General features: G+C 39.4%; 4 protein-coding genes and 1 long non-coding RNA gene across 18 annotated transcripts; 4 read left to right on the top strand and 1 right to left on the bottom strand.

Annotated features, from left to right (window-relative positions):
* Positions 1–6,254: 6,254 nt before the first annotated feature.
* On the top strand, positions 6,255–10,079 carry LOC103842607 (receptor-like serine/threonine-protein kinase ALE2). 3 transcript variants are annotated; one of them, XM_009119251.2, is made up of 8 exons: positions 6,255–6,702; positions 7,124–7,218; positions 7,334–7,438; positions 7,523–7,891; positions 7,975–8,235; positions 8,323–8,712; positions 8,826–9,051; positions 9,140–10,079. In XM_009119251.2, exons 1-8 carry the CDS (start codon positions 6,695–6,697, stop codon positions 9,843–9,845), a joined length of 2,160 nt encoding a protein of 719 aa, XP_009117499.1. In that variant the 5' UTR covers positions 6,255–6,694; the 3' UTR covers positions 9,846–10,079. The 3 variants fall into 3 exon arrangements, with proteins under 3 accessions (XP_009117499.1, XP_033136934.1, XP_009117498.1); XM_009119250.2 differs by having other exon boundaries at positions 6,256–6,702; positions 7,120–7,218; XM_033281043.1 differs by lacking the exon at positions 7,124–7,218.
* LOC108869906 lies at positions 9,950–10,329 on the bottom strand. The gene is made up of 2 exons (XR_001956435.2): positions 10,110–10,329; positions 9,950–10,046 (listed from the first exon to the last, which is right to left on the bottom strand). It is a non-coding gene; the product is annotated as an uncharacterized LOC108869906 (long non-coding RNA).
* An 80-nt stretch (positions 10,330–10,409) lies between these two features.
* On the top strand, positions 10,410–13,000 carry LOC103842608 (zinc finger CCCH domain-containing protein 21). The gene is made up of 8 exons (XM_009119252.3): positions 10,410–10,816; positions 10,979–11,063; positions 11,189–11,329; positions 11,401–11,492; positions 11,977–12,165; positions 12,252–12,382; positions 12,462–12,564; positions 12,652–13,000. The coding sequence occupies exons 1-8, from the start codon at positions 10,646–10,648 to the stop codon at positions 12,841–12,843; spliced, it is 1,104 nt and encodes a 367-aa protein (XP_009117500.1). The 5' UTR covers positions 10,410–10,645; the 3' UTR covers positions 12,844–13,000.
* A 2,388-nt stretch (positions 13,001–15,388) lies between these two features.
* On the top strand, positions 15,389–17,696 carry LOC117127838 (zinc finger CCCH domain-containing protein 21-like). Its single transcript, XM_033278539.1, has 3 exons — positions 15,389–15,643; positions 17,312–17,500; positions 17,592–17,696. Exons 1-3 carry the CDS (start codon positions 15,389–15,391, stop codon positions 17,694–17,696), a joined length of 549 nt encoding a protein of 182 aa, XP_033134430.1.
* On the top strand, positions 17,296–20,034 carry LOC103842609 (eukaryotic translation initiation factor 5B). 12 transcript variants are annotated; one of them, XM_033278836.1, is made up of 6 exons: positions 17,296–18,522; positions 18,600–18,681; positions 18,778–19,257; positions 19,323–19,445; positions 19,530–19,658; positions 19,770–20,034. In XM_033278836.1, the coding sequence occupies exons 2-6, from the start codon at positions 18,616–18,618 to the stop codon at positions 19,833–19,835; spliced, it is 864 nt and encodes a 287-aa protein (XP_033134727.1). In that variant the 5' UTR covers positions 17,296–18,522; positions 18,600–18,615; the 3' UTR covers positions 19,836–20,034. The 12 variants fall into 12 exon arrangements, with proteins under 12 accessions (XP_033134727.1, XP_033134730.1, XP_033134729.1 ...); XM_033278839.1 differs by having other exon boundaries at positions 17,296–18,508; positions 18,600–18,672; XM_033278838.1 differs by having other exon boundaries at positions 17,296–18,508; positions 18,603–18,672.
* The last annotated feature ends 35 nt before the right edge of the window (positions 20,035–20,069 follow it).

Consider the following 20,069-nt stretch of genomic DNA (forward strand, 5'->3'; position numbering starts at 1 on the left):
TGATTCTAAATTGCCTCCAGATTATCAAAAGGGAACAATGAATCCAACATAACAATGGTGGAATCACCAACGCTTAAATGCAAGATCAGTTTCTTTATCCACGATGACGAGTTTTGTAAATTTGTAATAAGAAAGCAAGCTTGAGTAGAAAAGAATTACTAACTTGAAGAGAAAGCTTTTGTTAAATCCATCTTCAGCATCGAGCTTTTATGATAAAAGGTCTTTTCATAGTCCATATTTACATAAATACGAGGAGAACATTCTCTCCCAGATGTCGTCCCTTTTCATAGTTGATTATTAGATCAGATCAGAGATAGTCTTCTCTCCATTCCGCCTCACCTCGCATCCAACCTTTTTTCATTTAATTCTTCGTGGAGTGTACGAGGCCACTTTGATGTGTTTTTTTCTTTCTTTTTGGTTGTTAATTTCCTATCTCTCTTGGGTACTTATATTGGGTTGTTCTCCGTTTGTACCTCTCTTAATAAGTGAAATAATTTTTTTACCAAAATTGAACTTTATAGTTTTAACACTATTTATATATCATGATTATGGTCATGTTCGGTCGCATGTCGCAGTGATTTTGCGACCAAAATGTTATTCGATCCGTTGTAACAGGCTCTGCGAATTGCGATATGCGCCTGCAACATGTGACTTTCGACCAAATGTTAATCGTTTCGTTGCTGCAGGTTCCAGCAACATGCGACCTGCAACGAATCGCATGTCGCAGTGATTTTGCGACCAAAATGTTATTCGATCCGTTGTAACAGGCTCTGCGAATTGCGATATGCGCCTGCAACATGTGACTTTCGACCAAATGTTAATCGTTTTGTTGTTGCAGGTTCCAGCAACATGCGACCTGCAACGAATCGCATGTCGTAGAAAATTATTTTTAATCGCTAATTTTCAGCGATTCAAAACAAAAACTTGCAATCGGTCACGAGTGACATCAAAATGAACAAACAAACTGCGACAACACAACAACATACAACCTGCGACGACAATCAAATGAACAGAACAGAGCCTATGTAACCACAAAACCTTACTAAACTTATGTGGTTAGCCCAATAGTGTTTTTTTTCCGGTGTAACACTTCAATTTGTCCAAAACGAAATTGAATCAAAACTGGAGCAAATCAATTTGATAAAACTAACCCGAACAATTTGGGTCGGTTAAATTTAAACAGGATTGGCAAAAATTCAAGTAAGGCCCATGGATGAAAAAAGAGGCCAAGGAGAGGAGTCGGGGACTAACACCCAAAAAAGGAAACGGTTTAGTGGATGCGACGGTGGCAAACGGCCACCAGTTTTGTCGTTTCGAGGAGCATAGAAACCACGCGCGCGCGCGTTTGTGTATTGTTGATGGATCATCATCGCCTTTTTTTTTTGCCGTACTCCGAAAGTAGTCTCACTACCCTGTAAGCTCAGAGAAACTTAAGGAAAGATTGAAGAAGAAGATAACTTTATTATTAATGTTACTCTGCTTGCCTACAACAATCTTGGTTCATTACATTATATAGAGAAGGAATAACTAAGGTAGAGGCCATTAGGGCACAGCTCAGCATGTGACAGCACACAGCTTTAAGGAGTCAAAACGGTTGAATAGCTGGATATCCTTAGCTGGCTGCGTCGTACAGAGACCGTGCTTTGGCGTCATGTGAGTCGTTCCTCTGTTACCGTTATAGGCGTGATTAATGGGTTTGATGGGCTGCGTTGCTGTTGACTGGGCTTTGGTGGAAGTCGAAGCCTCTGTTGGAACTAGAGTCTTCGGACTTAGACACCCCCGCAAACTTGAGGTGGGAGGTTCGACCACACCAAGTTTGTCTCGCAAGCGACAGAACGGTTGTTGAGCTAAGGACTTGGTGAATATATCGGCCAGTTGCTGAGCTGCTGGAATCTGATTTACCACCAATGCCCCCAGTGCTACACGTTCCCTGACGTAATGGAAATCTGTATCGAAGTGCTTCGAACGGTTGTGAAGTGCGGGGTTCGCAGTCAAGTATACAGCTGATAAGTTGTCGCAGTACAGTTGAGGAGTGTCAGGGAGTGAGATACCCATTTCACCAAGTAAAGAAGCCAGCCACTTGAGCTCTGTTGCGGTAATAGACAGAGTACGATACTCTGCTTCAGTAGAAGATCGTGAGACGGTAGGATGTCTCTTAGCCGACCAGGATATTATGTTGGAGCCTAGAAAGGTACACAAACCCCCTGTAGACCGTCTTGTCTCTCGACAACCTGCCCAATCGCTATCGCTGAATCCATATAACAAGAACCCTGTGTGTGCATTTATCTTCAGACCGAGCGTGCTAGTACCTTTGAGATACCGAAGTATGCGTCTCAGATTGGTGAAATCAGCTACAGTTGGAGCATGCATCTTTTGACAAACATAGTTAACAGCAAACTGAATGTCTGGCCTTGTTAGGGTGAGGTATTGAAGCTTCCCTGCGAGACTTCGGAAGTATGTCGGCTGATCAAACAGTGTATCTTGGCCTTCAACTCTGTCTAATTGCAGTGGCAGAGGAGTATTCGTTGCATCACAGCTTGCCATTCCTGCAGTTTCGAGGAGATCTCTGGTGTATTTCTCTTGACATAAGAAAAGGCCATCTTCATACTCTCTGACTTGGATCCCAAGAAAATAATGAACTGAACCCATGTCCTTCATTCGGAACGTACCGTTGAGAGAGACCATTAGCTTCTCGATTAGTTTATCATTGTTCCCAGTAAGAAGCATGTCATCAACATATAACAGAAGGTAGATGACATCATCCCCGTGTAAGTAGACAAACAATGATGGATCGCCGTGAGTGCACTTGAAACCAAACTCCAAGAGGAAAGTGCTGAACTTATCAAACCATGCGCGAGGAGATTGGCGCAGGCCGTATATTGCTTTGCGGAGTTTACACACATAATCCGGTCTCTCTTTATCTTCGAAACCCGGAGGTTGTTTCATATACACAGTTTCTTTGAGATCACCGTGAAGAAACGCACTCTCAACGTCTAGCTGCTTGATATTCCAACCTTTGACTGTTGCAATGTGTAATACTGATCGTATAGTTGCAGTACGGACCACTGGGCTGTAGGTTTCCACATAGTCAACACCTTCTTCTTGTTGGTTACCCCGTGCAACCAGGCGAGCCTTGCGGTTCTTCAGCGTTCCATCTGCATTGAGCTTTGACTTGAAGACCCAACCACAACTGATTGGTTCCACCTCTGGAGTTGGAGGAACAAGATCCCACGTGTGAGTGATATCCATGTTTCCCTTTTCTTTACCCATAGCAGCAGTCCAGTTAGGATCCTTGAGTGCCGCAGTAACAGACTTAGGCTCAGGGTAAGCCGACTTGACACTCATTAGAACATATCGTGGGTTCGGTTTATGAATTCCGTCTCTTGCTCTTGTAACCATAGGATGGGCTGGGGCTGGTTGATTTATTTCTGGAGCCACAGGTGATAAGGGAGGGAAGTCTTCTTCAGAGAAAATAGACGCTGTTGACTGAGGAGACTGAGGCGGTGAAGTAGGAATCTGAGGTTCATGTCGTTGTGGAACTGGAATGTACTCTTCTTGAACTTCATCAGCAACCGCCGGAGCTGGTGGAGGAAGAAACTCAGCTTTCCACGCATCCAACAAAGGTGTTTCAGTCAGTTGAAGAAGAGACCGATACTCTTGTACATAAGGAAACTTATGTTCTTCAAACATGACATGCCTGCTGATGTAGACTCGAGCAGTAGGAGGATGCAAACACCTATAACCTTTGTGTTGCTCACTATAGCCAAGAAAAACGCAATGCAAACTCTTCGGATCAAATTTGCTCCTTCCATATGGCTTCAAGAACGGATAACAACTACAACCAAACACTCTGAGAGAGGTGTAGACTGGTGGTTTGCCAACAAGAACCTCATACGGACTGATATTACCAGGAAGAACTGATGATGGAAGGAGATTACCAAGATAAGTAGCAGTAAGAAAAGCGTCTACCCATAGCTGTTGTGGGACTTTGCTGTGAAACATTAATGACATGCCAAGCTCAGTCACATGTCTGTGCTTTCTTTCCGCAAGACCGTTCTGTTGTGGAGTGTGTGGGCAAGACATATGATGTTTGATCCCACATGAAGCTAAGTGTTTTGTGAACTGATGACTTGTGAACTCGCCACCCCCATCACTTTGAAACGTTTTAATTTTGCAGTCTAGTTGATTTTCTACTAACTTCTGAAAGCTCAAGAACACAGAAGGGAAGTCTGATTTCAATCTCAAAGGGTACAACCACGTATATCGTGAGAAATGATCAACAAAGACTGCATAATACCGAAACCCTTGAGTTGAAACAACAGGAGAGGGTCCCCAGAGGTCACAATGTACTCTTTCTAAGGGTTTGGCTGCTACAAAACTAGAAGTAGAAAAGGGTAAACGACTGAACTTTCCAAGCTGACATGCCTCACAGAGCTGAGAGCTGGATTTATTGAGAACTATGGCCTTATTCTGAGATAAACGCTGGAGAACTTCTTGATGTGGATGACCTAGCCTCATGTGCCAAACATCATCAGGAGCGGCTTGCTGTCTGTGAGAATAGAAAGCCATGAACTGCGGATTCTCCAAAACGTATAGATCTTTTTCTCTACTGCCCTTGGTGAGAAGCTGCCTTGTCTGTTTGTCCTTCACAACAACACTATCAGAATCGAACTCAATAGAACATGGATAGTCAGCAGTAAGTTTGGAGACTGATAATAAGGATTTTGTAATAGAAGGGCAGACAAGAACATCATTCAGTAACAGTTTACCTTGCAGACTAGGCAACACAGCTGTGCCAACATGTGTGATTGGAACATACTCGCCATTACCTACCAGAACAGTATCAGCGCCTGTGTAAGCCTGAGCTGACTGTAGCTGAGAAGAGTTGTTGGTGATATGCGCAGTAGCACCAGAGTCTGCATACCACTCATGTCCTGAAGCTTGGTTTTGGTCCTGAATACGCATAGCGGCCAAGGCAGTGTTGTAATCATCAGCCTGGTAGGAGTGATCAAAGCGTTTGTAGCATTTGTAAGCGGGATGACCATATTTGTTGCAGATTTGGCAAGTTGGCCTGCTATCAGTCGACGCTCCTCGGCCAGAACCATGACTGATTTGCTGAGGAAAACCACGACCTTGAGTAGTATATCCTCCCCTTCCACGAGAGCTACCTCTGTATTGACCACGACCGCGAGAAGAGTAACCTCCTCTGTTGGAATAGAAAGCCTGATGAGGGGAAACTTCAGGAGGGGTTTCGTAAGTAGCAAGCTTGTCGCTGAAGCCAATGAGTTTAAAGACAACGTCTTCGAAGTTTGGGCCAGGAATCGCATCCATCGAGCTCTCAATAACAGTGGAAATAGATTCATACTCTCTTCCTAGACCCCTGAGAACCCCGTAGATCTTTTCTTGTTCGGACAAGGGAGCACCCATCGAGTCAAGCTGGTCACAAAGGGTCTTCATTTCAGATAGATACTCGGATAGAGACCGGTTACCTTTCTTGGTAGATTGGAACCGACTCTGAAGTTCAAGCTTGCGTGTAGGGGAGACTCGGTTATACTTCTGAGCGAGATACAACCAAACCTCTTGTGAAGAACGGAGACCGTAGACGCTTTTGATGGCGTCCTCGGAGAGAGATCCAACCAACCAAGCCATAATACGTTGATCCGTTCGGATCCATTTGGCATGATCTGGATTAGGAGTCTCGACAACCTGATCTTCGTTACGGACGGTAAGAGTAGGCGGAGGCTTCGGGTCAGAACCGTTGACGTAGCCGAGAAGGGACTGACTGCTGAGAAATTGCTCAAACTGGAACTTCCAAGAGAGATAGTTCTTGTCATTGAGCTTGAGAGTAACACAGTGTGTGATAGTTAGAGGAGAAGTAAACGGATCGCCATCCATGGCTCTGATACCATGTAAGCTCAGAGAAACTTAAGGAAAGATTGAAGAAGAAGATAACTTTATTATTAATGTTACTCTGCTTGCCTACAACAATCTTGGTTCATTACATTATATAGAGAAGGAATAACTAAGGTAGAGGCCATTAGGGCACAGCTCAGCATGTGACAGCACACAGCTTTAAGGAGTCAAAACGGTTGAATAGCTGGATATCCTTAGCTGGCTGCGTCGTACAGAGACCGTGCTTTGGCGTCATGTGAGTCGTTCCTCTGTTACCGTTATAGGCGTGATTAATGGGTTTGATGGGCTGCGTTGCTGTTGACTGGGCTTTGGTGGAAGTCGAAGCCTCTGTTGGAACTAGAGTCTTCGGACTTAGATACCCTACGCCCCTTCCCACCATCAAAGCATTAAATTCTCTCTCTCTCTTCTCTGCTTCGAAATTACTTTACTCTCTCTCTCAATTACTCCGTTACCTTCAGCCGGAGAAGCTTTCGTTCCTTCTCTCTTTCTCAAACCTTACTCTCAACGCTCCACTTCCAGCTGTGTGCAGATCTCCAGTGGATCTATCAAAATCGCGATAAACCCCCTCGACCCTAGGGTTTTGTGTTGGGGGAGAAAAAAAAATCAATGTCTGCGAAGCTTTCATGGTTAAACTTCTGATTCAGGACGATAAGCTTCGTTTTGATTCTTTGAATAATCGGAGAGTGTCCGGCGAGGACGCGGAGGTTCGGTGTCTCCGTTGCTGACGAATGCGGAACTTTGCGATGCATCTGCTGCTGTTTCTCCTTCTTCATTCTCCCGTATGCTTTGGTATGAAACTAGTCTACATATCTTCTTTTGTTTGCTCTTGCTTGCTTGACAGCTGAAGATGAGCTATATTTAGAATTGTTTATTATTATGTGTAAAGTAAGCAAAAAGGGGTTTAGTTTTTACGATTTGGATTTAATTAAGTTTGGAATCTGTGGGCTGTGAAGCGTGAGAGTGACGATTATTTCAAACCTTAAGTTTCCACCCTACTTAAGATAGTGGCACATAGATAGAGCTCAGAGCTTACTTTCTCTCTTATTGAGTATCTTGAGGATATATCCATTTCTATTGATGAACAGTGTAGTCTTTAACGCAGGCTGCTTTTATTTTCATTTGTAAGTATTCTTGCGTGCCGCTATGAACATGTATAGAAAGAAATTGTCTGTGGATGACTTATCAGCTTACTCTCATCTTTTGCAGCTAGGCTCTTTCCCTTTCCATTTAGCCGATCAAAATCGCATCAAATGCGTTTTTTTCATCCTCATCTCTATCCATCTCTTGCTCCTGCACCTTCACCAGGTCAGCAAGGGGAATGATTTTAGGCACATAGTCCTAACCACATAGTATACTAGTGTAACTGTGTTTCTGCCAAGGTTTGGTATTGAATGGTCATTTTTTTAATATTTTTTTTCAGCTTTGGCCCCCAAACCAAACATCATTCCCACACCAAGACACAACAAGGGCGGTCACTACCACCACCATCGTCTTGTGACTTCAGCTTCACCTTCCTCCTCACATGGTACTCCATTTTTTCTACTTGTTGATTATCAATAGATAAAAAAGTAGTAATTACTCAATTTTCTGTGTATTTCTGTTTGTATAGATTGTCAACAGGCATGCGTGGAGCCTCTTACTTCATCTCCCTTAGGTTCACCTTGTGGTTGTGTTTTCCCCATGAAAGTTCAGCTTCTGCTAAGCGTCGCGCCTTTTTCTATTTTCCCCGTGACCAGCGAGTTAGAAATTGAGGTTGCTGCTGGAACATACTTGGAACAAAGCCAAGTCAAAATAATGGGTGCCAGTGCCGACACTGAAAACCAAGGGAAAACAGTGGTGGACATTAACCTTGTTCCACTTGGGGAAAAATTCGACAGTACTACGGCTACCCTTATTTATCAAAGGTTCCGCCACAAGAAAGTGCCTCTAAATGAGTCTGTTTTTGGTGATTATGAGGTTACACACATAAGTTATCCAGGTATAGCTGTTTTCTCTGTAACACTAGTTTCTACCCCTTTTTTTTGCTTTCCGTTCTTTTAGAACTTGTTGACTTCGCCTCAGGAATTCCTTCTTCTTCACCAAATGATGACATTGTGGACGGTGCTCCAACTGAAAGTACTAGAGGGCTTCCACTCACTGCAAACTTTGCCAACAGAAGCCAGGGAATAGATTTTAGAACGATTGCAATCATTGTCCTGTCAGGTTTCGTGCTCGCCCTGGTTTTAGCTGGCGCTATATTTATAGTCATGCAATGGAACAAGGTTGGGATGCCATCTACTGCTGTTGGCCCTGCATTGGCTTCATCGATGAAGAAAACGCCTGGTAAATTTCTCCCTTCGACTTTATAACAGATCCTTGCTTCTATAGCTTTAAACAACATGGTGCGTTTCATGCATGAATCTGTTGCAGGTGCCGGGTTTATGTTTTCCAGTAGCGTCAGAAGCTCGGGATCTGATTCTTTGATGTCGTGCATGGCTATGTGTGCTTTATCCGTAAAGACCTTTACACTTTCCGAGCTCGAGAAGGCAACTGATAAATTCAGTGCCAAGCGGGTTTTGGGTGAGGGAGGATTTGGTCGTGTTTATCAGGGCAGCATGGAAGATGGAGCCGAGGTTGCAGTTAAGCTGCTAACTAGGGACAATCAGAATCGAGACCGTGAGTTTATCGCAGAAGTCGAGATGCTAAGCCGTTTGCACCACCGCAATCTTGTAAAACTGATTGGAATATGCATTGAAGGCCGTACTCGTTGCTTGATTTACGAGCTCGTCCACAATGGGAGTGTCGAGTCCCACTTGCACGGTGACATACTCTATCCTCTGCACTTCTTTAGAAACCATATTTCCCCAACTCTATTTGCCACTTCTCCTTTTATAACCTTCTAAAGCCTGGTTTTCCCGGTGTTGACTAAACAGAAGGAACGCTTGACTGGGATGCGCGGTTGAAGATTGCACTTGGAGCAGCGAGAGGACTGGCCTATCTCCATGAAGATTCAAATCCCCGAGTAATCCACCGGGATTTCAAGGCCAGCAATGTTCTACTAGAAGATGACTTTACCCCGAAGGTCTCAGACTTTGGACTGGCGAGAGAAGCTACCGAAGGAAGCCAACATATTTCAACTCGTGTCATGGGGACCTTTGGGTAAAGCTTCTTGCTTTGAATACCCAATCTAATGCTTATATGATGAATACATATACTCTAGTGGCCTTACAATGGATATAAATTGCAGGTACGTGGCCCCTGAGTATGCAATGACTGGGCATCTCCTTGTGAAAAGCGATGTCTATAGTTACGGTGTGGTTCTACTCGAGCTTCTCACCGGTAGAAGACCGGTTGACATGTCACAGCCTTCGGGAGAAGAAAATTTAGTGACGTGGGCGAGACCTTTACTAGCCAACAGAGAGGGGCTGGAGCAGCTTGTGGACCCCACATTGGCTGGAACCTACGACTTTGATGACATGGCGAAAGTGGCTGCGATTGCCTCCATGTGCGTCCACCTAGAGGTCTCGCACAGACCGTTCATGGGTGAAGTGGTGCAGGCACTGAAACTTATATACAACGATGCAGATGAGACCTGCGGTGGGGACTATTGCAGCAAGAAGGAGTCATCAGTGCCGGACTCTGCAGACTTCAAAGGAGATCTAGCTCCCTCGGATAGCAGCTGGTGGAATTTGACACCTCGGTTAAGGTATGGTCAAGCGTCTACGTTCATAACAATGGATTATAGCTCAGGGCCGCATGAGGAGATGGAGAACCGGCCTCACTCAGCCTCTAGCATTCCTAGAGAAGGAGGACTGTTTCTAGAAAACAGGTCGGGTCCTTTACGGCCAGTTAGAAGTAGAAGAAACTATTTTAGATCGAGAGGAAGCATGAGCGAACACGGGGGACCATCATCATCTAGACATCTCTGGTCCGGGAACGGCGACTGGTTCTGAGAAAGCAGAGAAAATGTACAGTAAAGAAAAGGGGCTCAAAACTCTTGAGCTGCATGGTTAGGTTTGGTAAAGACATTCCGGTTAGGAGTTCGCTTTTGTTTTTCGTTTTATCACATTTTCAGCAAATAGATTTAATTATTTGGTTGAGGATGCAAAAGCAACAGCATAGGAGGGTGTATGTATCTATTTCTCTATATTCTTCTTCCCCACAAAAAAAAAAAAACTTTTAAAATATCGTGTTAATGTCTTAGTGACTTAACACACAAGTCCCAAAAAGTCCTTAACTCTCTTTTTTCGGTAGAAACTAAATGAAATCATACATTTCAATGGCGACGAGAAGAGAACCAAACACAGTGGTGAGAAGCGTCGGATGCTTTGCTTTTAGCACTCAGTAAATGGTAACAAATTGACATGCATGTGGTTGTGTTGAGCGAAGAAGACCGTTAGAAGTTATAAATATAATAGGCCGAGCCATTATGTAGGCCTTAACGTAGGCCCAAAAGCTCGAGTGTTGGTGGAGTAGAGACAGAGATGGGTTATATCAGGAGAGGCAGGCGAGTGTGGTTTGTCTTTTCTCCTAATCTCGAGTCATTAAGGTCCGCCGTTTTGGTTCCATACAGATTCTGGGCTCATTTCTTCTTTTCATCGATTGAATTTGGGGTTTTTCGTTTTGTTTTAAATTTTTTTTGCATTATACTTAAAAAACCCTAATTTTTGATACATTAGAACCTTCTCGAGAGATCCTTTGTTGTGTACACTTTGCTGTCTTTTTTTTTTTTTGGATTTGATTTGAAGAAGATATGCCTCCAAAGCAACAACCAAAGGCCGATTTGGCTAAAAAGCAGAAGCAAGTTGAAGACAAAACATTTGGTCTGAAAAACAAGAACAAGAGCAAGAATGTTCAAAAGTATGTCCAGAGTCTCAAGCAATCTGTTCAGCCTAAACCTGACGCATCTAAACTTGCAGCCAAGGTAACTATGAATCTGTTTGATATTCTTCTGATGAAATGGGGGGAGTTAGTGTACTTGATAGTGGAGTAATGTTTTCGATTGAGTGAGAGAGATAATTTGTTACTGAAACAATTAATTCGATTAAATTATTACGAAAAAATAATATGTTTGGTTTGAGGACAGAAAAAGAAAGAGGAAGAGAAGGCGAGAGAACAGGAGTTGAATGAGTTGTTCAAGGTTGCCATTAGTCAGCCTAAAGTTCCTGTTGGTAAATGTTTCTCTTTCTTTTCTTCATCATTAACAAAATATGCTGTCTCTCATGTAAAGTTCATTCTTCCTTGTGTTGTGTTTCCATGTGTATTTATAATAGAATATGGTTTTTTTTTTGGGCAGGTGTGGATCCAAAATCCATCTTGTGTGAGTTTTTCAAGGCGGGGCAGTGTCAAAAGGGATTCAAGTGCAAATTCTCTCATGATTTGAACATTCAGAGGAAGGGTGAGAAGATCGATATCTACAGCGACAAGCGTGATGAAGGTAAAAGCGCAAGAGTTATATATTTTTGGTCTCTTGAACCACAGTGTTATACTCTGCTTATATTATTTAAGATGGAGACATGGAGGAGTGGGATCAAGAGACCCTTGAGAAGGTTGTGGAATCGAAGAAAAATGAATATAACCAGAACAAGCCAACTGACATTGTAAGCCCGTATTCTTTCTTTCTCTCTTTGTATCTCAAACCTTTCTTGGCTAGTTTTGGTACATGTTGGTTGAGGACTCTTTCTGGTTTTGTGGTATAAATTCTCTTGTACATATATATTTAGCCTTTAGATTGTGATGCTTTAGTGTAGATTACGTTTGCATTTTTGAATGTGGCCAAGTTCTTAGCTGATATTATATGTTGCCTTTGCTAATAGCATTTAGGAGCTATTTGGTTCCTACTACACTGTCTCTTTCCCTTCCTTGTTCCCTGTTGTCTTTCTCCTCACCTGGATCTTGCATGCGTGACAAGAACTCATGCTTCTGGTGATGGTAGTGTGCTTTAAACGACACTTTTTATCCTTTGATGTGACTGTTTCTTAACAATATAGTTATAGCTAATTCTAAAACTAAGAGAAGTCATTATTATTCTCCAATCATGATGAATTTCATTATCTCATGACTTCATATATATATAAAAAACAGGTTTGCAAGTATTTTCTGGACGCGGTGGAGAAGAAACAGTACGGGTGGTTCTGGGCTTGCCCCAACGGTGGCAAAGAGTGTCATTACAGACACGCTCTTCCTCCTGGCTATATCCTTAAATCTCAAATGAAGGCCCTCTTGGAAGAGGAGTCACAGAAGATGCCTGTTGAAGAAGAAATCGAAAACGAGGTTTTAATACTCTTCTTCTTCCAGCGCTTTCCCCAAATCTTCTCATAAGCTGCTAGGTAGGTCTGATTCTTGTTCTGTTGTTTCAGCGTGCGAAACTGAAAACGGCAACGCAAATGACACCTGCGCTATTTATGGAGTGGAAGAGGAAGAAGATAGCTGAGAGAGATGCAGGTTTGGCTGCTTCTCAGGCGGAGAGAGCTAAGAACGACCGTATGAGGTAAAATTCCACCATTCATCATTTTAATGCGTAGTGTGTGACTCATTGTTAAGCTGATTCATTGTGTGTGATCTCTCAGTGGTCGGGAGCTGTTTCTGTCCAATGCAAGCTTGTTTGTGGATGATGCTGAGGCTTTTGAAGAATACCAGAGGGAAAAGGAAGAGGAAGAGATTGAACAGAAGGTGATCTCTCTCTCTCTCTCACTCACTCATCATTTAATAAGCCAAAGCAAGTCATGTTAATGGAATCTTGAGTTTTTTACTTCTCAGGAAAAGAACAAAGAAACAGAGGCAGGGACAAGCAAGAGTAGTGGTGATGCTGAACAGAAAGAAGTTGAAGACGAGGAGGAGGATGATGATGATGATTTGGACATGGATGAGCTTGATGAATTGGAAGCAAGCTTGTCGAAAACATCGATCCAGATTCGTGAGCCAAACAATGAAGGATCATCATCATCTTGAGATGTGTGAGAGAGGTGGAGGAGAGGAAAGCACATGTTTTGCTTTGTGTACTTTCAGATATATTGGATTGTGTACTTTCAGTTACTGTCTTAAGATTTTAAAGCTCATCAAAGACTAATACCACCTTTTGTTCAGAAAAAAAGGCTTTTCTCAACTCCTACACTCATTCTCATGCTTTGTGTTCTTCGATACTGTGAGGAAGAAATCAGATTACAATAAGAACTTGATGCTCCACGAACATGAAAACCAAATATGTCAAGTCTACGTTCCGAGAAACCAAATTCAACTCAAAGATGGGGGGAGAGAAACAACTGATCCGTCGCCAGCCATTGTAGATCATTTTCTCATCTAATTTAGATGATCTGTCTCTTGTTTTTGCTTCTGATGCACTTGTGTCAATGTATATACATTCTATGTTAATATTATTATATGGTAATCAGGTGCTTTTCAAGCTGGTTGTGAACACTGTGGTTGTAATTGATGAATCTGCTGATAACTGCGTAAAAAAGGGTAAATTATTAGCTTTTCTGAGTTTTGGCTTCTAGAAGATTGCCTGCTCGTCTATGTTTTGAGCTTGCACAGATGCCTTTCTTGCTGTTCCAGACGCTGCCTAACTGCAAAGCTGCCCATGTACTTTCTCGCATAGCTATCACCAAAACATGACCGTAATGCCCTCAACTCATAACCTCATTCTGATTACACATTTACGAATTTTATTTCAAGAAGTAGCCCTAATGGAAGCACAGGAAACGTTAGTTGAAAATTTGGATGGCTTATCTCTACCCCATTTGGACAAAAAATTGTTAATTTTCACCCAATTGATTTTACATTTCAATAAATAGTTTTGTCCCCTTACCGCAAATTCTCCTCTTTCTCCTTGTTTTTACTTTCTTTATACTAACACAAGCACCAAACTGGATTAAACCGCTAAACTGTCCAAAAATTAATAATTACAGACGGACTAATCCACATTTTTAGTTTAAGTAAAAGGTTTCTTTCTTGCCGAACGGTTCAAATGTATTGTGATTGACCAAACCTGATTGAACCAACAACCACGGTGCCGTTTTATTAAGCGGTCTTTAAATGTTTTGTTACTAATTTAATCGGACTAAACCGTTAGATTGTTCAAAATTTAATAATTACATGAAGGCATTTTTTATTTTAATTAAAATTATTCTTTCTTGCATGTAATTATAACAATCTCATGGAATTTTTATGTGCTCTTGATAATTTTTAGCTGCTTCTCGATAAACATTCTTTTGATTTTGTCGGATTCAATTTCTTCCTTAGGGTTGTACCAAATGGAGATGTTCTGTTGATTGAACCATACAAAAACGACAGAGTGAGTGAGATACTCGATAGAATCAAGAGTAAAAAAAGAAGATTCAAGGGTTCGAGCAACACAAATTACTCTAGGGCGGTAGACAACTACAAACCAATCAATTTCTCTATGATAGCTTCGTCAGAGTCAGATTTTGATGTATTTTAAATTCTATCACCAATATTATGAAATGATTTGTGCACCTCATATCTTGAAGTGATATGTTCTGACATGAAATATTGTATGATATTCTTTCTTAATGCACAACATGTGCATTATTTTGTGATATGAGGAAATTACATATCTATGATTGCCATTTCATGTTCTCTTACTCAACGACCTTACATTTAAATATTTTATATAAACTAAGCACTTACATAACCTCAATTGCAAAATTTTCTCTATTATTTTGCTTGGTTTTAGCTCAACAAATTATGAGATTTTTGAAAAATGCTTATGTTTATATAAAGGTGTGAATGGAAATCTACATGCAGTTCCTTCACTTCTATTTTAGTATTTTAAATTGTTATTTTTTTTATTGTTATTTATGTTTATAAAAATGTGAATGAGAATCTACAAACAGTTCCTCCACTATAGGTACATTGTCCATTTTGTTATTTTTCATTCAGGTCCTTAAATCAAATAAGCATCAAGATGATCATCTTCGTCGTTGAATGAGAATTTTCGTTTCTATTACTCGATGGCCCCAAAAAATAAAGTGTCATTTTCTGCATGCCATTATTTAGAACATTTTCTTAACCAACAACCCCATTGATGAGTTTTAACTCAATTTATTGATGAAGAAGGCATAGGCGATGCTGTTATTCGGGAATGGTTCCAGCTTGGATCCAATGAAATATTTATTTCTAAAGAAGTAAAAGTAAAATTTATAGAAGATGATCATTTATTCCATTTTCCATATTCTGATTATCCTAAAAGATTCTCCCCAAATCCATGTATCTAATTGTGCTATTAGAGGCTGTTGGTTTTGTAGTACTTGGTGTTTAAGTCAACCTTGATTTTTGTCATCCAACGTAAGATAGTAAAATCCATGGAACAGGAAAAGTTTGAGTTTGCAAGTCATCTGATGATTGTGGCATTGATACATAACATTCAATTGAATGTGTTTTTCGAACTTGTCTTTTTGTATATCTTGCTGGAATGCTAATATGCTTAGAAGATATCAAGGAAACTGAATCAGCCTTGTACAAGAGTTTTAAGGAAATGTTAGACTTAGAAGAACATGCTATTGATGATGATTTGACATTTGATATCGAGATTCTGAAGGGGAAAAAGCTCTCCTTAAAGGAACTATGTGAAGATAGTTCTTCAACCAATGTTACAATGGAAAACGTAACACAGTATGTGGATCTTTATCTCAAGCATAGGTTTCTGAACACTATTTCCAAAAAGCATCTTTTTGCAAAAGGGTTCAGTGATATGCTTCTTGGTTCCGCACTTCATACATCATTCTTTCAAGTCTTATATAAGATTTGAATCTTATATTTGGAGGGAATCGAACTGGAATTAGAATAGAAGATTGAAATGAGCATACAATCTATAGAGGAGATCGCTATTGATACCAAGCCACTAATAGAGAGATTGTGTGATTCTGGTAAATAGTAGAGGGGATTACCACAGAAAGACAGATGAATTTACTGAAATTCAGACATACACGTCGTGTTTACCACATGGATGAATTTGTGGCTTACCAAGCAAGGGTCAGATTTAAGAATGCAACACGATGATTATCCTACATCTTCCACATGTTTCTATATGCTCAAACTCCCTCCATATGTTGCCTTTGAAAAGATGAAGTTTTGGATTGAGATCATCTCTCAAGATATAAACTGCACAGGATTTGATATGACATGAGAATGAAAGTAAGTGTACAAAGGATATATAATTGGTGTCTGATTGGCACAACAAATTTGTGAAATTCTCAAAAACTACTTGAGTCTTTGATCAGTTATATGCATCTTGGTTTGCAGATCCAAGAATGCATTAGTAGTTTTTTTGTTAATGTTGCCAACCTCAAATAAATGGAAAAAAACTTCAATCACTTTTTTTATGCATTTGTTATTTTTTATAGCAGTAATAATACACTTTTAGTTTTATTTTCAATTTGGTATCAATACACTGATTTCCCGAATGTGGGTGTCGATCTATTGTTTCTATCAGATGATTTTTTTGAATTTTTTCAAAATCTTGGTTAATCAATTATCCAATTTTTTTTTTTTTTTCAATTTGGTCACCTAATTAATCATAATTTCTATAAACGATTTTGTGGAAAAAAAACTAAATGTTTTTATCATTTGATGTGACTGTTTCTTAACAATATAGTTATAGCTAATTCTAAAACTAAGAGAAATAATTATTCTCCAATCATGATGAATTTCATTATCTCATGACTTCATCCCCTAGACTATATTTGTGAAGTGATTTTGCCACATGTCAATTTTACAATCAATTTCACAAAACAAATATGACATGACTACTGAAATTGATGACATGTCTTATAGCTTAATATGACATGGACAATTTCATTTAATGTTAATTTATATTTTGGGTAAACTTTTTAAAATATGGTAATATCTCATATATTACATTTAATGTCAATTTATATTTTTGGAAATTTTTTTAGAATATGGAAATAACTCATAAATCATCATTAAAATAAATATATTCAAATATGGCATTATAAATCGAAATATAATTTAATTATATATTTTAAATTATAAAATTTTATTACAAAATTTTTTTATAAATGTATACAATCGTTTTTAGAAAATTATAAAAATTTAATCAAAAATATTATTTTATTATATATCTACAAATTTTATAAATATTATTTAATTTTAATTTTTGGTAATTATGCAACTTTTACAAATTTATTTAAAATATTTATTTAAAATAAATAGATAGAAAAATCTATCTAAGATTATAATTTCAAATATATACATGCATATTCTTAAATATAATTTTTATGTTTAATTAAATCAAATTTATATTAAAATATTTATACGAAAAAAGAAAATTTACAATATTAATAAAATTTTATTTTAAAATATAATTTATATTTATCTGTTAAAAAATATTTTAATTTTTTTTACCTCAGACACCTAGTATATATATATGTAAAAACAGGTTTGCAAGTATTTTCTAGACGCGGTGGAGAAGAAACAGTATGGGTGGTTTTGGGCTTGCCCCAACGGTGGCAAAGAGTGTCATTACAGACACGCTCTTCCTCCTGGTTATATCCTTAAATCTCAAATGAAGGCCCTTTTGGAAGAGGAGTCACAGAAGATGCCAGTTGAAGAAGAAATCGAAAACGAGGTTTTAATACTCTTCTTCTTCCAGATTTTCCCAAATCTGTCATAAGCTGCTAGGTAGGTCCATAAACTTGATTCTTGTTCTATTGTTTCAGCATGCGAAACTGAAAACGGCGACGCAAATGACACCTGCGCTATTTATGGAGTGGAAGAAGAAGAAGATAGCTGAGAGTAGGGAGAGTATGCATGCTGCCTTGTGATCCCTGTAGCTCTTAGAGACTTTCGATCATACAGTTGGTGTGCATTACCTATCTCCATATCTGACCGACTCTTAGAAAACTCAGTCGGGTAATGGATTTGTTGTGACAAGGTGTTGGTCCATAGGTAAACTTGGAAGTTGGACCTTAATAAACTGTATGTAGTATAGTAGGCTTGGGCGTCTGGGGCTGTTGGTATCGGTTCGGTTGATTCAAATTTTCGGATTTTCGATGTTCTGTTTATTAATCTCATTCGGATTTTACTAATTATTGGATTGGGTTTAATTTGGTTTCTTCGGGTTCGCTTCGGATCGGATTGTAACCAATGTTTGAATTCGTCCAAAAATATATTTTTTAAACCTCAAAAATTGAAAAAAAATTAAAATATAGAAATTATTCAGAAATCTAATTAAAAAATGGTTAAATAAATTAACTAAAAAAGTATTCAAAATAACAAATAAAACAAGTTACAAAAATATTTTGAATACTCTAAAATATCTAAATCAACTTAACATATATGAAAACATTAACATATTTAATTAATTTTAAATATCTTTGAATCGTAATTTTGATTTCAGTTCGGGTTATAACAAAACCCCAAAGTATTAAATTCATAAATTCCGTTCGTTCGGATATTTTGTACGATTAGGATTAGGTTTTGGTTTTTCCAGTTAGGGTTAGAGTAAAAAAAGCCTAGGCCTGTAGTATAGTTTAGGGGAAAGTGCATCGTCAGATAAATAAATTCCTTCCTTCCTTCAGCCGCTGGATTTCTTCACCGACCAACCATAACCATCAACGGCGAATTGGAGTTACGAGTATGATTATTTGTGTTCTTGACTTTTTGCCTTTAATTTGTCATTCAGTGAATTGAATTCCAGTGATTGATTCGTTGTTTTTTTCCTATAGAAGTGTGACTAGGTTAATGGATCGAGATGTTGGTACGACACCTAATTATTCTGGAGAAGAAAGCTCTGGGACGGCAAAGAGGGTGAATTTTGGATTCCAATTTTCTTAATTTTGATTAAAAAAAAAAGATTTTGTTGGATTTATATTTACCCCGTGTATGTTGTTGTTGTTGGAGGAGGAGGACTTTGAGAGCTTTGGAAAAGAAATCTATGTGGATTTTAAGAGAAGTGGCGAGGGTGTTCTTGCTGTAGCTTCTACCACCTATTCCTTGAACGAATTGGTCGAGTTCTTGGAATCCCCGACAGTGAAGATTCCTATTGGAGCTCTAGACTTAGGAACGATCACCCCTGTGGAGATCTGGAAGGCCTTTGAACTGAGTGACCGGAAACGCCACTTCTCCACTGTCTTGGCCTTTAATGTGGACGTTACTCCTGAGGCAAGTCAACTTGCGGAACAGTTGCACGTCAAAGTCATCTGTGGTGGTATGCTTGAAAGCCTGCACGACCAGTTCAAAGAGCATATCGAAGAGCTGGGAGAGGATCCTAAAATGGAGGATGAAGCAATCTTCCCAGGCATCCTCAGCATCTTACCCAACGCTGTGTTCAGCAAGGAAGACCCTATTGTCCTCGGTGTCTTAGTTGTTGAGGGTTTCATTAAGGTAAACTATTCATATTTGCAAGCTTCTTTTACAGTAGTTAATTCAAATATTTTATTTGGTTTCAGGTAGGAGTTCCCATATCCTATGTCCGAACTGCTGGTTGTCTGGATTTAGGACGTATTGCATGGATTGAGAAACACCGCCAACCCGTCGATGTTGCTAGTCTAGGCGATACCGTCATTATCAAGGTAGATAATTATTTTTTATTTATCATTCAAAACAATCAATAAATAAAATTTGGCTTTCTTTTTCTTTTTTTGCTAAACACACAGATTGTTGCATCAAACCCGGAAGAAAAGAGACAAGCACTTAGCTTTGGAAGCCATTATGACACTAGTGATGATATCCTTGTCGCTCGTATTTCTAGGGGATCTATCTTTGCCCTCCGAGATCATCACAAGGTCGACCTTTAACCCCAAAATCTATCTTATTCAAAATATATATTATCCTTTTCTCAACCATTCTTTTCTTTGTTAATTAACTCAAGTTTGATTTTTTTTTTTCTTCTGCAGGATAAACTATCCTTCAGCGACGTGAAAGTGCTTTCTGATCTCAAACGCGTTCTCAATATCAAGTAATATATGTATGTCTGATGTTGGTCTTTCGTTTGTCAACAACATCCAACTTTCCATTTAAAATCTGAACGACCTGGCCGCTCTTAGTTATCAGATCTTTTTATATAGGTATATGTATTTTATGAAATCCTCCTATTTTACTTGTCGCATCTTTTATATGCTGAAAGTAAATGGTTGAATATAATAACAGTAGACCACGCAATAAGGGGACTCAGTTGAGAGTTCGCCATCCCATTG

Source organism: Brassica rapa, chromosome A09 (genome assembly GCF_000309985.2).
Source record: "Brassica rapa cultivar Chiifu-401-42 chromosome A09, CAAS_Brap_v3.01, whole genome shotgun sequence".
In the NCBI taxonomy this organism is placed as follows: domain Eukaryota; kingdom Viridiplantae; phylum Streptophyta; class Magnoliopsida; order Brassicales; family Brassicaceae; genus Brassica; species Brassica rapa.

Coding starts and splice junctions, on each gene's coding strand:
- LOC103842607 (XM_009119250.2), top strand. CDS start 6,642: ATGCGGAACTTTGCGATGCATCTGCTGCTGTTTCTCCTTCTTCATTCT. Junction 6,703..7,119: donor TCATTCTCCCGTATGCTTTG/GTATGAAACTAG, acceptor CATCTTTTGCAG/CTAGGCTCTTTCCCTTTCCA. Junction 7,219..7,333: donor TGCTCCTGCACCTTCACCAG/GTCAGCAAGGGG, acceptor ATTTTTTTTCAG/CTTTGGCCCCCAAACCAAAC.
- LOC103842608 (XM_009119252.3), top strand. CDS start 10,646: ATGCCTCCAAAGCAACAACCAAAGGCCGATTTGGCTAAAAAGCAGAAG. Junction 10,817..10,978: donor CATCTAAACTTGCAGCCAAG/GTAACTATGAAT, acceptor GTTTGAGGACAG/AAAAAGAAAGAGGAAGAGAA. Junction 11,330..11,400: donor CAGCGACAAGCGTGATGAAG/GTAAAAGCGCAA, acceptor ATATTATTTAAG/ATGGAGACATGGAGGAGTGG.
- LOC117127838 (XM_033278539.1), top strand. CDS start 15,389: ATGTTAGACTTAGAAGAACATGCTATTGATGATGATTTGACATTTGAT. Junction 15,644..17,311: donor TTCATACATCATTCTTTCAA/GTCTTATATAAG, acceptor ATGTAAAAACAG/GTTTGCAAGTATTTTCTAGA. Junction 17,501..17,591: donor AAGAAGAAATCGAAAACGAG/GTTTTAATACTC, acceptor CTATTGTTTCAG/CATGCGAAACTGAAAACGGC.
- LOC103842609 (XM_033278833.1), top strand. CDS start 18,616: ATGGATCGAGATGTTGGTACGACACCTAATTATTCTGGAGAAGAAAGC. Junction 19,258..19,322: donor TTGTTGAGGGTTTCATTAAG/GTAAACTATTCA, acceptor ATTTGGTTTCAG/GTAGGAGTTCCCATATCCTA. Junction 19,446..19,529: donor GCGATACCGTCATTATCAAG/GTAGATAATTAT, acceptor CTAAACACACAG/ATTGTTGCATCAAACCCGGA.